Genomic DNA, 14,696 nt, shown 5'->3' on the forward strand with positions numbered 1-14,696 from the left:
AAAATAAGCTTTACCTTTAAACGTGACAAAAATATTTAATGACAGTAAGAAAGAAAGGTGTTTTCTCTAGCTTCTCTGGCATAGAAAGTTTCAGCCTTGCTCGAGACGTAAGCTTGTAAATTGAATTTTTTGCGGCCTGCATGTTTCCGACTTGGCCCAGAAAATTTTGAAAAAGACTGTACATTACATTGCTGCGCACGTCAGCTTGTTTGTAAGGTATATCCTAGTCATGGATTATGGTTGTTATGAAGGGCTGTTCAGTGTCAAATCTTGTGAACAGTCGTTTGACCCCGCAGGCTATCCAGTGCTTCACATCACAGTGACTGATACAAGCATCCACAAGGTGATCTCATTAGGATAGAACACCGATTTATGTCTTATACGATAGTGTTACTAATTTGCAGTTTACCATAATAAACATGCTCAATAAACATCAATAAGATGCTTGTCCAGAATGCAGCATACTCTGAGACCTTGGTGTGAACAACGGGAAGGAGGGGACTCTGGAGAATCAACCATTCCAGTGATTGCATGAAGTGGTTGTAGTTGGAGACGATTCTGAGTATGCGGCTTTATTTATTCTGGAGGACACCGAAAAGGCCCTTTTCGAAGCGTCTATGAAAACCTGCAGCTAATGTCCTGCTATCTCTTGGTGACGTTTGTATCAAACTATTTCAGTTGATTACATTCTTTTTTGACGCTGTCTTCCCTTGGTGGCATTTATATCAGACCATTTCAGTGCTGTCTGCTTTCTTTGGCGCGGTTTTCTCTTGGTGGCTTTTGTATCAGACTATCTTAGTGGTGTCTCCCTTCTTTGGCATAGCCCCATCCATGGCAGTTGACGTTGGGCTCCTTTAAAAATTCCACTGGATCTGAAATTAAAAAAAAGATGTATCAAGCCTACATCACGTTCCTGTAGTGTGCTAAAGGCACCTGTACACGAGATATTCAGAAAATGTCTTGTGTGGCCTCAGTAGATGTTCTGAAGTCTAAATTATTTTAGCTTTATTGCTGTGCCCACTGTTACACTTGTTGTCAATGCACACACTATAGAGAGGCGAAGCTAATGTTTGCCGGACGAGGGCAGCGCTGATTCTATCGCGAAGCGGCGTCCTTTTCATTTAGAGGGAGTCAGGGGAGTTCCCGCCGCCCTTAATTTTTGTACGTGCTGGGTTAAGTGGCTCGTGCGGCCGGCGGCCGCTTTGTTCGCATTCGTGAGTAGGGGGGCCGGATGCCTCAGGTGGTGCAGGAGGACATAAATGGGTCTGGGAGTGCGACAGCGTGCACCCCGAGCTGCACGTGCACTTGTAAGACGCGACGGAGCGGGCCGGCGGGAGTCTGCTTCCATTCGATACCGCCGAAAAGCCGTCCACCAAACGCAGTCGTTTCGCGATGTCTGAGGTGGTGAAACCAAAAGCCAAGGGTCGCCCACAATATATTGTTGCGTGGTCGGACGCCGCAACAGTAGCAAGAAGACGAAGGATAAGAATCTACCCGTGAAATTCTACAGGTTTCCTCGAAATGCTTACCAAAAGGAAATACGGCCAGCATGGATCACTGCGGTTCGAAGGGCCAAGTAGGTGGCACTTTTTTTGTACTTCCCCACTTTCAGTTTACATTTCCCGTCTTTGAAAATGCGAACTAGTGTTCTAAAATATTTTAAGTCCCCGGCTCCTTTTTGCTAAAAAATGCGGGCTGCCAATGATTGTTTCCCGCTATGATAAGTGAACTTGGGAGTTCAACTGGTGCCGTTCGATAGCGTCCATATATGTCGAGTTAATTGATTGCTGTTCATGTGTTTTTTTTTCTACATTTGCTAATAGTAATTAAAAGAGCTGTAAACGGCATTGCGAAGATTGCGGGGACGTCTTTGCCTACACGATGACTCGAAAGGAGGCTCCCTCAAAATTCCTTAAATCACAAACGAAATGGAAATGCGGGTTTAAAGTCGGCGCACCCCTTTAATAGCTGCCTCTTTACTGTGTCTCTCATGTGAGGCAGCATGATCATTTCAAGGGTTAGAAATAATTCATTAACGGGATATGTCCCAATTATTGTAAGCCTCAATGCTCCTGTAGTCCATAAAATCCAAATGTTCAAAGTGCGAACATGTGAAGAAAGTACGGGTGGTGAAGAAAAATGCGCTCTGACAAGTTGCACAGCTGTCGCCTGGACGACAAAGACGGCAGCCGACGACCTCCCAAGAGCACGTTTCATCCTGTGAAACCGCCGGGGCACACGGCCGTTCGACCATGGCGCGTAGCAGACGACGCGTCTCTAGCAGACAACAAGACAAGCGCCGGTAAAAATGGACCCAGTAGCTACTCTACGTGTAAACCGTACTTGCTGGGCATGTGCTATAACGTGCATGCTTTCATAAGTCGAAAGAAAATTTTACCCGGACCTCATCGCAGCGCGAGAAATGCAGCACGCGCGCAGCGAAAAAAATTACGCCCACCTCCCCTCGCGGGAACCCTGGTGTGATGCGACGCTGAGGGGGGTTCAAGCGAAACCGTAGAGCAACCGTCGACCGAAAGGCCGCCGGAGAGCGCCACACCGGTTATATGCGCAGCGCGCCCGAAGGAGAGGAGACCGCGGAAAGAGAGAGTACTGCACATGCGCAGCACCGCGCGCAGCGCCGCCCACCGGCGGAGTGAGAGCGCGCTGGGCCGCACACAGTCTAGGTGGTGTTGCGCACACCCGCATATGTTGAGAGAGAGTGTTCGCTCTCCCCTGGGCACGCGCCGGCGCCAGTGCGTCTGCCGCGGCTATGACGCAACACAATCCACTTTAATCCATGCCAAATCCAAGCCAATCCAATCGAATCCAATCCAATGCCCTTCGCGAGAGAGTGCTCGCTATCGGAGAGGAGAGGGGGTGAGCGGAGGAGAGTGCGGGCGACGACGCCGACGACGACGACGGACGCACGCAGGAAGGACAGGGCCGCCGACAAGAGATGCTCTAGCGTCGCATCTAAAAGCACGCGCAGAAGCGGCGGCAGCCCCCGCGTACTCTCGCGGAGGGTAAGGTCCCTACAGGGGCCTTAGCGGAGGGGAGAGTGCAGCGCCCTCCGGCGAATTGAGCAGGCGTGGCTTAGGCAGCAGACCTGTTTTTATATGGTCGTGTACTGGAGTGCAATATGCAAAAAAGCTCTTACCCTAAGTGCAGCAAGTTCAAGTTGTTTTTGCTGGGTGCAATCGCTCCGCTTCGTCTACAGACGTCGCCGCTTTGGTTCGCTGCATCCACGGTCACTGCAGAGGAAAAGGAAATCGTTACCTATAATGCCCTAATCTACTTGGGACCGCAAAATCATTACAGTACACTTGGACGAGCTCGGACGATACGGCGCTCGTCAATATGCAGTGGAAGGTGTCATCAAGGGAATGCTCATAGGGTCCTTACCCTACTCTAAGATGAATCCCTACTGAGTTTTTAGCACTGCTAACAAGTACGGACACAACCAAGAGTGCATTCTAGCGGTTTTGCATTGCAGCTAGCATTAGTGTGCACCATTCAATCCAGGGCACTCGAACCAACATTTGTGCAATCAACATTCGTGGTGGATCGGACATTATCTGCAAACGCTTCATGCACAACATTTCCCACACCATGATAATTTAGCAGTGCAGGCGCTGTTTAACATTCCTGAATTATCCTCTTCATATGGCATTTTGTTTTCTCGTAGGGAAAATTTAGCAGGAAAGGCAGGTTGAGCCTTTTCGTCCGTCTGCTGAAGGTCGTACATCACGCAGGGGTAGGAATGGATTCCCAGACCTGCTGGCGGCCTCTATATCGGTGGGTCTGGCTTACCGATAGAGGGCGCAGTGGTCTCGCAGGGGCGGGTTCCTCTCCCTCCCGCTAGAGGGAGATGGGAGGAGCCTCCTGCCACTGATGTTTTGCTGCCGATTCCTTTGTGCGAACGGCAACGACACTGCCCATTGACGTTCGAGTCGACGCAAGAGAACCGCAGCTGCGCTGTTTCAGCAAATTTCACATTGGGTGAAACTCTGTCGGTTTAATTTTTTTTTTATGTTGTGTTTGATGCGTGGTGTACAGGTTCCGTCATAAGTAATTGGAACAAGGATCTATGAATATCACAAAATATTTGTCCTAATGGCTTTATGACAGCCATTACCGGCTTACAGGAAACTTTTTCTATTAGGGAAGACTTCTTTAAATGCACACCAATGCAGCCAGGCAGTTTCCGGGAGACGAAATTCCTGTAAATTTACGAGACTGTGTTCTAATTACTCTTGACGGGACCTGTGCACAGCTTGAGCAACGAAGCTACTCAATGATCCGGGCAACGTTGCCGCGACGCACCTCTCCGGGCCGAAGGGTGGCATGCCGTCGGCGGCCGGCGGCCTCCTCCAGGTCTTCTGCCGTAGAGTCTGCAGCCTAACCTCGGCGCTGTGCAGCATCGTCCTGTAGTGGGCCACGTCTTCCCTGAGGGCTCGGATTGCGTCCAACTGCTCCCGGATTCTGCCGTTGCGCTGGTGCAGTTGTTCGCACAGCTCGCTCACGGCATGGGTCAGCTGGTGGCGGGTCTTCTGGTCGGCCTCCAGCTGCCTGTGGTTCATCGGCAGTGTTGTCACATTTTAGGGCGAGCTGTACTCATCGGCTATCACAGCAGCTACACAACAAACTTTAGTTCAATGAGTTTATTAAAATCCAATGAAAAAAAAAAAAAAAAAGTTGCATGGTCTCGCAGCAAAGCTGCGAAAGTCGGCATCAGCTTAAGTTGTTATTGAATAAAACTTGCTTTTTTTTTCAAACGAGTAGTTGAGATAATTCAACGAGCTATTTTATAAAACCTTAAAGAAATACTGACACCAGATTTATGTGTTCTGTGTTTATTGCTTTGATCGATTGTTATTGGCCTAGCTATCATGCAACAGCATTTTAAATGCTTGAGCACCCTATAAAAGACATCTATGCTTGACGCGCATCGTAGGAAAAGACTGCTATTCTTCATGCTTCCCTGCGTCAATCGTTTTGTCTGTGCGTAAAAAGAATCGGACTTTTTTTTCAGTGCCGCAGTATTTATTTTTGCCATTCACGGCGGCCACTGGCAACGTCGCGACTGCTTCTTGAGCGCCGGCGGATCGCAGGTAGCAGACGATGCGCTGCCGCCTGATGACACGATCCGCGCGGCGAGATCTGCACCAGGGTCCTTCAAAGCATTGAGGGACTCTGTATACTCCTTGCCCACGCCATGGAGTTTCTGGCCCACGCAACGCGCATGCGCGCTGTTTCCGCGAGGCGCCTAGGATGCTCTATCTCGAGTCACGCGCTCCCGTGTCCCCCCAAAGTGTGACCGCCATTTTTAAATCGCGCGCTGCAGCGTGTGGAAACTTATATTCATGTTACCGCTTTCATCAAGCGATTTTTAAGCGAAAGGTTTTTTAGTATTACCGATGGCGTCCTATCAAAAAAAAAACGAATACATTTTTCCATAGACCGGTTGGTCGACCGAAAAGCTCTGATAAGATCTCTGAACACACGGCGCTTGGGTGAAACCGGACTTCCATTGTGTCAAAACGGTCACCTGAAAATCGCGAAGACGGAGCGGTTCTAGATAAGACAGTGCACGCTGATTGAGGCGAAAAGCGAAAACGCCCGCGAAGACAATGCACGCGTCGATCATGAAGATGGAGTACAATAGTACACCTTTCTCTGCTAAACCACGTATATAGGTATACGTTTAGATCGTTCGTCGGTTACTTATTGCGCAAAAAAAAATCGCCGCATGGGTTCGTTCTTCGTTTGCAACTTGTATCTTTGAAGGCTTGACGATCGATTGGACGCCTTTTCAGCGAAGATTTTGACGCACTTTTGAAGCAGTTTTGATGTCAGAAAGATTTCGCGCTTCTCTTAACTGTCTTCAGGAAGGGATGATAAATTTTTGTTGTTGGCCATGACCACGGAGCTCTCATTGCTTCCCCTGATGCATTATGTTGAACTCCGCTACTACAGTATACCTGAAGTGGCGTTACAGTATAGTGAACTATTATACAGTATAGTAAACAGTACAGTATAGCGGCGTTACAGTGTCTGAACCTAACACACAGGTTGCCTGACTCCTGAGTACTATTTTGAGCCTGGTGGATGCCGAAGTTTACCTCCTCGTTGCGCGTAAGTTGCTCATACAAATTGGTTCCAGTGAACGGGGCAATGCCTGTTTTATTAAGAGACAAACGAGTCCGATGCATTAGTTCGAAAAACCAACATCTTCCTTTCCTCTCGCCGACGAAACAGCGCTCGTCAGGGCCCCCAGACTCCGCTTCAACGTGGTGGATAATGTTTCAGAAGTGGCAAGCTTTGTTTGCTGAAGTATTGTACAAATTGTGATATCGATACTGCGGATTAAAAAAATAACCGGTTTGGTTACCAAAGACTGCGTTACTGCTACATCGTGTCCGCGTCTCCTTCTTCGCTTTTGTTTCCTTGTCTTTTGATGCCAACTACTCTGACGGGACCGCTGTTTCGGGATCATTAGAATTTTGAAATGCTTTATACCCAGGGAGCTTGACCGTCGCGCCGGTTTCCTGCAGAACTAATTCTATGTAATATCCCCGCCGAAAGAATCCAGTTCGACAGTGTGGACATCCCACATGATCTAGACGCCTTATATCCCTCTAAACGAACTGGCACTCGACTTTATATTTTCAGTGTTTACAGCACTCTAAGGCACACAGACACAATTTTAGTCTTCTTTTCACTCTCACCAAAAAAGGAAATCGGTCTGCACCTCACACAGCGTGCGGCTGCCCGCATTGCACAAAAAAGGTCAGACTCCTCTGGTATCAGGTGAAGCCTCATCGACTTACGCTCGAAAGAGATCCCCTTACACCCACCAGGGTTGGCAGTAGCGTCCAGCGGGACTCCACTCCCGATCTAACTCTCACTTTTAATGTCATAACCGCTCATTGGCACTGCACCGACAATTAATTCACTGGAAGCGATCTCTACTTCATCCAAGTTTACCTCGCTCTCATCCATTCCATGATGTATGGTTGCCCGAGGCAACCATACATCACTGACTGGGAGAAATTCAGACACAGTGGAGAACAGGACACGCCCTATCTCGCACCGTAAGTGAAAGCACTCTCTCCAAGACTGGGTCCATGATATATTATCAGACGCGCGATCAGCGACCCAGATCTACCATTGGACACTGCTCACTCGCGCCTACAACATATGGGGTCTGCTTACATGCATGACCGGCGGAGAAAAAAAAACGCAATCACAAGCTCCGCCGCAAGTTAGCGGGTATAGTAACCGCCATTCAGGAACACGCCATTCGCCTATCGTGAGATCAATGAAACTAAGTGTGTGATCAAATGCACGAGAACTTGAGCATGAAAAGAACCTGGTCCCTCTTGAAACACCTGCTGGACACTAGTCGGTCAAAAACCGAGCAAAATCATCGTCTCACTCGCACCTCCATCACTGGCACCTCCATCGTTCACCTTTTTCCGGGCACGAATGAGGAGATAATAGACAAACTTAGTTCCCCCTACCTCCCCACGGGAGGCAACTATCTTGTCCCACCGTACAAGGGTTCCAAGAACGAAGACCTCGACGCTGACATCATGGAGGCGGAAGAGGAGCCCTCCTCAAACCCCGCCCCGGGTCAGCGCCAGGGCCAGATGGAGTAAGAAACAAAATGCTCCGGAATGTTAATGATAATTATATTTCGACTCTCGCGGCGTATCATAACTACTTTTGGCAGCGCGGATGATTTCCGCCGTCCTGGAAACCCGCCAAAATTACCCTCATCCCCAAGCCCGGAAAACCAATGTCCATCGAGCATCTCAGCCCATGGGGAAAGTCCTGGAACACATCTTACTAGCCCGCCTCACGTCTCATTTTTAACTCATCATGCGATCTGGACTGTCGACCCAGGACATCCTCCTTTAATTATCCGGGAAATTGTAACTTACCCTCGTACATTAGACAGCGATGATCCTGGCCCTTGACTTAACCAATGCGTTCGATAGGGTATCGCACACTTGTAGCGATACTTCACGGTTTAGCATGTATCAATCCAGGTGGACGCATGTACAACTACATCTGTGATTTCTTGACAGATCGCGAGACTTTCATTCAGATTGGTGATACGTGAAGTACCATATCTCTTTCATCCATGAGAACACCACAAGGTGCGGTGCTATCACCATTGCTTTTCAATCTCGCCATGATAAACATTCCGAGAAAGCTCGAACAGATCCCCCACCTGCATTTTAGTCTCTACGCAGACGATATTACCCTCCGAGTCGCAGGAGGTAGTGACGCTCTCATTAAAGAAACCCTCCAACTTGGAGCCCGGACAGTCGCGGACGAAACCAAACTTGCTGTACTGACCTGTTCACCTACCAAATCGGAACTACTACTCATGCCACCAAAACGTGGCACTAAAACACCACCCGATATTAGAATCGCCATTGATAATCACCCGATCCCAGAAAAACACACCCTCAAGATACTCGGACTGATCATACAGCAAAATAGGGCAAACACACAATTCCTCACGCAGCTTAACAAGCACGTCACTCAGACTATCGGACTTATCAAACGTATAACCACTCAGTGTCAGGGCTTACGAGAAAAGGAGAGGACACGCTCTATCCAAGCCTTTGTCGCGAGCAGGATCGCGTACTCTGTTCCGTACCTCCACACCAGCGCTACTGAACTAGAAAAAAATCAATAGCCTCCTTCGAAAGACTTACAAAGCGGCGCTGCAACTGCCCTGCACACATTCACTGCCAGATTCGAACATCTAGGGGTTCACAGCACGGCAGAAGCTAGTATAAACCCACTTCTGCTCAAGTAACCCGTCTAGTGCACACCCTACAGGATAACTCGTTCTTTACAGACATGGCCTTTATATGCCGACAGGCTTAGACCGGAAAGTCCCTATTCCGCATGCCACCCACGCTCAACTCATAGTTCGGCCACTACGTCCCGCAATATGCATCCAACATATCACGTGGTCTGGAGAACACCGATGGCACGAGCACTGGAGAGGCGGCTTCCAATCCGCCCAGATATCCACTACGTGGACGCTGCTGAATACCGCCACCATGACGCATATGCGATAGCCGGGATCAACAGGGGCCCGACACCCCTCCCATCAACTCCGTCACGGTGAACACCCGTCATGCCGTACGGCCGCCTCTATATACGGCATGAGGGGTACTCACCGTGAGGGGAAGCGGCAGTATACGCTAGCAGTAGCGCTAGCCGACCCCCGCTGTTATGATCAGAGATTCTAAAACGGCCGTTCGAAGTTTTGCTCTTGATCTTATCTCGCCATTCACCCTCGAAATTCTGGCTCGAAATTCCCCAACCTCCCCGGTAGAACTAATTTGGACCCCAGCTCATGCCGGCCTCGGGGTAAATGAGGCAAACCTCGTCGTCGCTCGAGGACACAATCCGAGAGGGCCCCAGCCTCGTCCCGTACCATTGGGCCACATCTGCCAGGGACAGACTGACAACTTACCACGGCGTTGTCTGTCATTACCTCCTCGCCCGCCGCAAATATCCCCCCGCCCATTCTCAATTCGCCCATGCCCAAGAACGCACATCGAGACTCCTCCAGACTCACACTTTCCCTTGCCGAGTTTCACTTCACCACATCCACGTCGATACTACCCCTTTTCTTCCAATTGTCCTCCCTGTGGTACACGCTCCACTGTACCCCCACTCCATGTGGGGCTGGCCTAATGATCCTTTCCCTCATTTCCTTTGACGAGCAGTGGTAGGGGGCGCTGGGTAGCTCTGACCTGAGGACACAACTCTCCCACGTGGACAGTGCAACTAATAAAGTTTTCTTCCTCTCTCTCCATTAGCGACTCAAAAGTGATTCTAAATTTCTCACGAGGACAAATATCAAAGGATGCGTCCACAATCCTAATTTCTGGTCTACACTTCAAGCACCGGACAGGCAAAACCAGCTTAATTTGGACCCCCACCCACTCCGGCCTTCCAGGAAACGAGTCTGCGCACGAAGCCGCTCGAGGCTTTACCGACCGAGAGGACGGCACCTCCGATGCAGATCTAGTACCCATGTCAGGCAGGGGTCAGGCTGTTGTAATACAGTAACATTACAGGCCATTATCGTATAAGCCGGGCCCGCTTCCCCCACCGCGCACCCATCCCTCAGTAAGCGGCATACGGTGGTCTGGACTCCTACAGACCCACTCGTATCCATACCCACTTGTATATACCTAATTGCTACCCAGGGCGCTATTCCCCCGAGTGTCATAGATGTCAGAAACGAGCGGACCTGGCGCACATGCTATGGCAGTGTCCACAGGCGATCACAAATGGCCGCACAATCACTAACAGTGAGCAGTGGGAGACCCTGCTGCTCGACTCCTGCCTGTAAGATCAACTCTGGGCCGCCCAGCTGGCTGACCCGGGACGCTGCCAGAATTCAAGGGCCCACGGCCGACGACTAAGCATTACAGTTGGCAAACTGAATAAAGTTTATTCTTTCTCCCTTATCTCCGACGGGCAGACTGGCCGCAGTTCACGCGGTAGTTCCCTCGACGTCAGAGCCCTCTCTCCTCCACGTACACCTGTTCTACTCATGCGCCGTCACGTTCAGTTGTCACGCAGCACGGTCTAGGATAACTAGTTCGCCTCTGGCAGGACTCTGCCGGATGATCGCCACGTCAGGCGCAATCAGAGGACGGTTCTCGGGGAGGAGGAGGAATTGCGAGTCCTGGCCTATGCCGATGATGTGGCCTCCTTTCGCACATCCGCGGCGCAGGCTGGTGAGATAGTTGAGCCGGCTGGTCGATACTACCCCTTTTCGTGGGAAGAAATAAACATGGCCAAGCCAGAAGGAGCTTGGCTTGTTGAATGGGTTCGCAAGCACCAATACCTCTTCGGCATCGATTGGAAAGAGTGTTGGAAATTACCTTGGTGTAAATCTCGACCTCGGGAAGGCGTGCGTGACAAGATGGCGGGGAAACTGGTGGCTGCCGAGAGGAAACTGCAGCCTTGCAGGACGAGGCACGCCATTTTCTCAAGGGCAAACGGCTGCAATACCCTCGTGTGCACTGCCATATCATACGGAGCACGCATCACTACGATCGAAGCCAGCACAATAAATAGATTTCACCGGTTATAGGCCGTCTTCCTCTGGTGTTCAGCCTATCAAGCCATCCGTCGTTGCAGCCTGTTTCGGAGTCTGGGGAAAGGAGGTGCGGGGCTTGTGAACCTAGAGCTCAAGCTGATCGTACAGCGCTTCTTGTACGTCCGCGACCAGCCAGACTCTTTCCTCCGCGCGGCATCGTGGCACCTTGGCCACGGCATGCCAGAAGGCCTTAACCACGGTGTGAGTCGCACCGGTTTCTACACAGAGGTCGCCGCTGCACACGCAACCTTGGACGAGCACTCCTTCGAGGGAACACCTTCTCAACGCTCAGCCACGAGGGCTTTACTGGGACCTCCTGGCGAAAGTTCTTGCGCCTCCACTATATCGCCAACCTCCCGCAAGCGCGCCAGGCACAAACGTATTGAGACGTGTGCAAGCCCTGCCTGCGCCCACCAGGTCTAAAGATTTCGATAGTTCTCACGCCAAAGCGGTGCCGGAGTTATGGCGCGGCAGGAGTATCGGGGCTTCTTTATGCCCTACGGCGCGGGATGCACCCTGTGCGGTAAAACGGAGTCGCCTGAGCACGTCTTCCTGGCATGCAACACTGCCAATTACGTTTGGGACGAAATACAGAATTTCTTTGGTACACGATGGCGGATACCCTGGTCGAGCCTCAGGTACCTAAGTGCTGAAGCGGGATGTCCCGTCCTTTGCGACTGTGCTCTCGTCCTGGGCCTGCACTCCCTCTGGAGGGCACGGGTGGATGCGGCTGAGTGCGCTGTGACCCCAAACCCCGCCTGGCGTCAATTTGTTAAAAAAAATCAACTGGACGACAAGTGCGTTACAGGGACCCGAATCTGACGAAGAACTGCGCAAGGCATTGGCGCAAGGTTGTCAGGCGGCGATTTCGTTTGAGACAAAGGAGGCCATCCGCCGAGACAACTATGCTATACGAAAGGAAGAGGCGTTGAAGGCGTAAACGCCATATAAAGCATGCAGCACTACCTACCAGCGTCATCTCTTGTCTGTTTGCTTTTGCTTTACTATTGACCCTTTTTTGTCAGGCCGTTTATATACTTTGAATACCGCAGGATCCGCAACTTATTATTGGCGTTCCTTTTCCTGATGCACTGTGAGACATTTCCGCACGCTACAAGTTTTCTTTTTTTTTCCCTGCAATCGAGATCCCTTTCCTGTATATTTATGTGTGAGCACGTCCATGTGTGAATATGTAATGTAGTCACCCTCGGATGTGCTCTCGTGCTTTCATATCATATCTCGTCCTTCCGTGTCACTTGTACCCATATTTATTCATATAAATAAAGTTGTTTGGAGGAGGAACTGTCAAGTAAGCTCAGAAGTAGCGCACTGGGATACTGCTCCGGAGACCCGGGTTCAAATCCCACACGAACCCAAATGTGTTTTATCTATTTACTTTCTCTTTACAGCGGTGGTCATCTTGGTACCATTCGTGTCTACGGACGATGATGGTCACTTTTAGCATTGTATGAGACATCTAAGATTTCGCCTTAAAACTATCTCGCTAATCGTTTTTCTTTAAAAAATGATTTCCCAAACAGCCTGAACTTGTCCCGTCCCACATTTCCTTTTTTCGTCCTCGTAAACAGTTCGAATGGGGAACAAATCTATATAGCTTCCCGTTTTACTTCATGTTTTTAGTTAACATCGAATTCCATGCTTGTGTAACTAACTCTTTGCATTAAGGTTTCTAGAGTGTATATTGTAACCGTTTCCCCATGCAATGCATCTAACCCTGACCGCAAAACTTTTTTTTCTCGTAAAGTTGTTTTCATCTACACAACACTCTTATTGAGGCAGAGCACGCTTTACAGAACATCGCGGATTGTGCGTTCGGTTTTCTTCACGCGTCACACGTGAGCACCGACGGTTTAGAAGTCTACGTTGATTTAAACGTTTTCAAAATGATAGTCTCCCGCTTCCTATCAATATGATAGATTGATTAATCGAAAGAGTGGTTGATTTGATTTATCAATTAATTAGTTTTGATTAATTAATTAATTGATTAATTAATAATTAATTAATTAATCAATCAATCAATCAATCAATTAATTAATCAATCAATTAATTATTGATTAATTGATTGATTAAGTAATTAATTAATTAATTAATTAATTAATTAATTAATTAATTAATTAATTAATTAATTAATTAATTAATTAATTAATTAATTAATTAATTAATTAAAATTCATTAATTAAAATAATTAATTATTAATTAATTAATTAATTAATTGATTGATTGATTGATTGATTGATTGATTGATTGATTGATTGATTGATTGATTGATTGATTGATTCCGCGCAACAGATTTGATCGCCTAATGATCCGATTTCGCGCCTAGCCACCCTGTCCATCTGCATTCATATTCCTTCTGAGCACCATGACAAGCGCGCGTAACAGCCGAGCGGGACGGCCTCTCCTTACCTCTCCTTGGCAATCAGCTGTGCCTGCAGGAGCACGTTCGTCCTGGCGAGCTGCCTCTTCTCCCTCGCCTCCTCCCTCAGGGCCCTCAGGTCGGCCCTGAGGCAGCAGTTTTCGCGCACCGCGTCCACGTACTTCGCGTTGAAGCTCCGAGCGGCGCCTTCGATCTGGTCGAGGCTGGCGCGAAGCTCGGAGGCCACCTCGTGCTGCCTCCTCTCGGAGGCCGCAGCCGCCTCGAGCTGGTCCCGGGCCTCGCTCAACTGCCGCCGCAGCAGCTGCAGCCCGTCCGTGTCCACGCCGTCGCTGAGCACGAAGTCGGTGGGGTTCAAGAAGAGCCGAAAGACCCGGTCCTGGCGCAGCGGCTTGCGGCACGTGGGGCAGCTCCTGGACCTCGACATCCAGCGCGATAGGCACGACTCGTGGAAAACGTGGCCGCACTCGGTCGCACTTACGGAATTGTTGTCGCCGCCGACCGAATCGCTGCCGTCATCGTCGCTACTGACGGAGCCGCCCAGGCATATGCAGCAGGTTGTCGATGACATAGCTCAGCGGGTCCGACAGGCGAACAAGGCGGCGGCCGTTGAGGCCGTTGCAGACGACGGTTGCGTGCCGCGCCGAGCGCGCCAATTCAAATTTGAAAGCCAGGTGCGCGCGAACTTTGCCCCTTCTTTCTCGTCGCCAATGCCATTTCAGTATGTTTGACCGTTATCTGATGATGACAATAGTAAGCACACAACGAGGTTTGCTTGAAACTCCTGAACACCACGACGTCTTCTGTGACCAAAAAGCTCGTAAGGTGACCAAGCTAATAAGGTCGCGCGAGGCTTGAAGACATAAATTATTAAACGACAAGTAACGCTAATCAGCCAATCTATGAAGCGTTACTAAGCGAAGTTGTTGTTGTTTATGAACGTTTATTAGAGCGGAATATGGTGTTTCGGATGGCCTTCCTAATCCGGAAAGCCGCGAGCCGTGAAAGGTGCTCTTGCGTGATAGACAAGGTTGATCTGCGTCTCCGGCAGGCAGCTGATCAGTTCGCCCTCCCCCTGCTTCGGGGAAGGAGAAAGAATGGAGTTTGAGTGGCAGGTGCAGTCATACAAGGTTACGGTAAGTAATGTTGATG

At 49.7% G+C, this 14,696-nt stretch overlaps 1 protein-coding gene across 1 annotated transcript; it reads right to left on the minus strand.

Annotated features, from left to right (window-relative positions):
• Positions 1 to 465: 465 nt before the first annotated feature.
• Positions 466 to 14,115, minus strand: LOC144175198 (uncharacterized). The gene is made up of 4 exons (XM_077704301.1): positions 13,577 to 14,115; positions 4,324 to 4,569; positions 3,158 to 3,251; positions 466 to 872 (listed from the first exon to the last, which is right to left on the minus strand). The coding sequence occupies exons 1-3, from the start codon at positions 14,113 to 14,115 to the stop codon at positions 3,212 to 3,214; spliced, it is 825 nt and encodes a 274-aa protein (XP_077560427.1). The 3' UTR covers positions 466 to 872; positions 3,158 to 3,211.
• Between the last annotated feature and the right edge of the window lie 581 nt (positions 14,116 to 14,696).

The sequence above is a fragment of the Haemaphysalis longicornis genome, unplaced genomic scaffold (assembly GCF_048455015.1).
Source record: "Haemaphysalis longicornis isolate Haplotype H1 unplaced genomic scaffold, Haemaphysalis longicornis Haplotype H1 scaffold_3, whole genome shotgun sequence".
NCBI classification, from domain to species: domain Eukaryota; kingdom Metazoa; phylum Arthropoda; class Arachnida; order Ixodida; family Ixodidae; genus Haemaphysalis; species Haemaphysalis longicornis.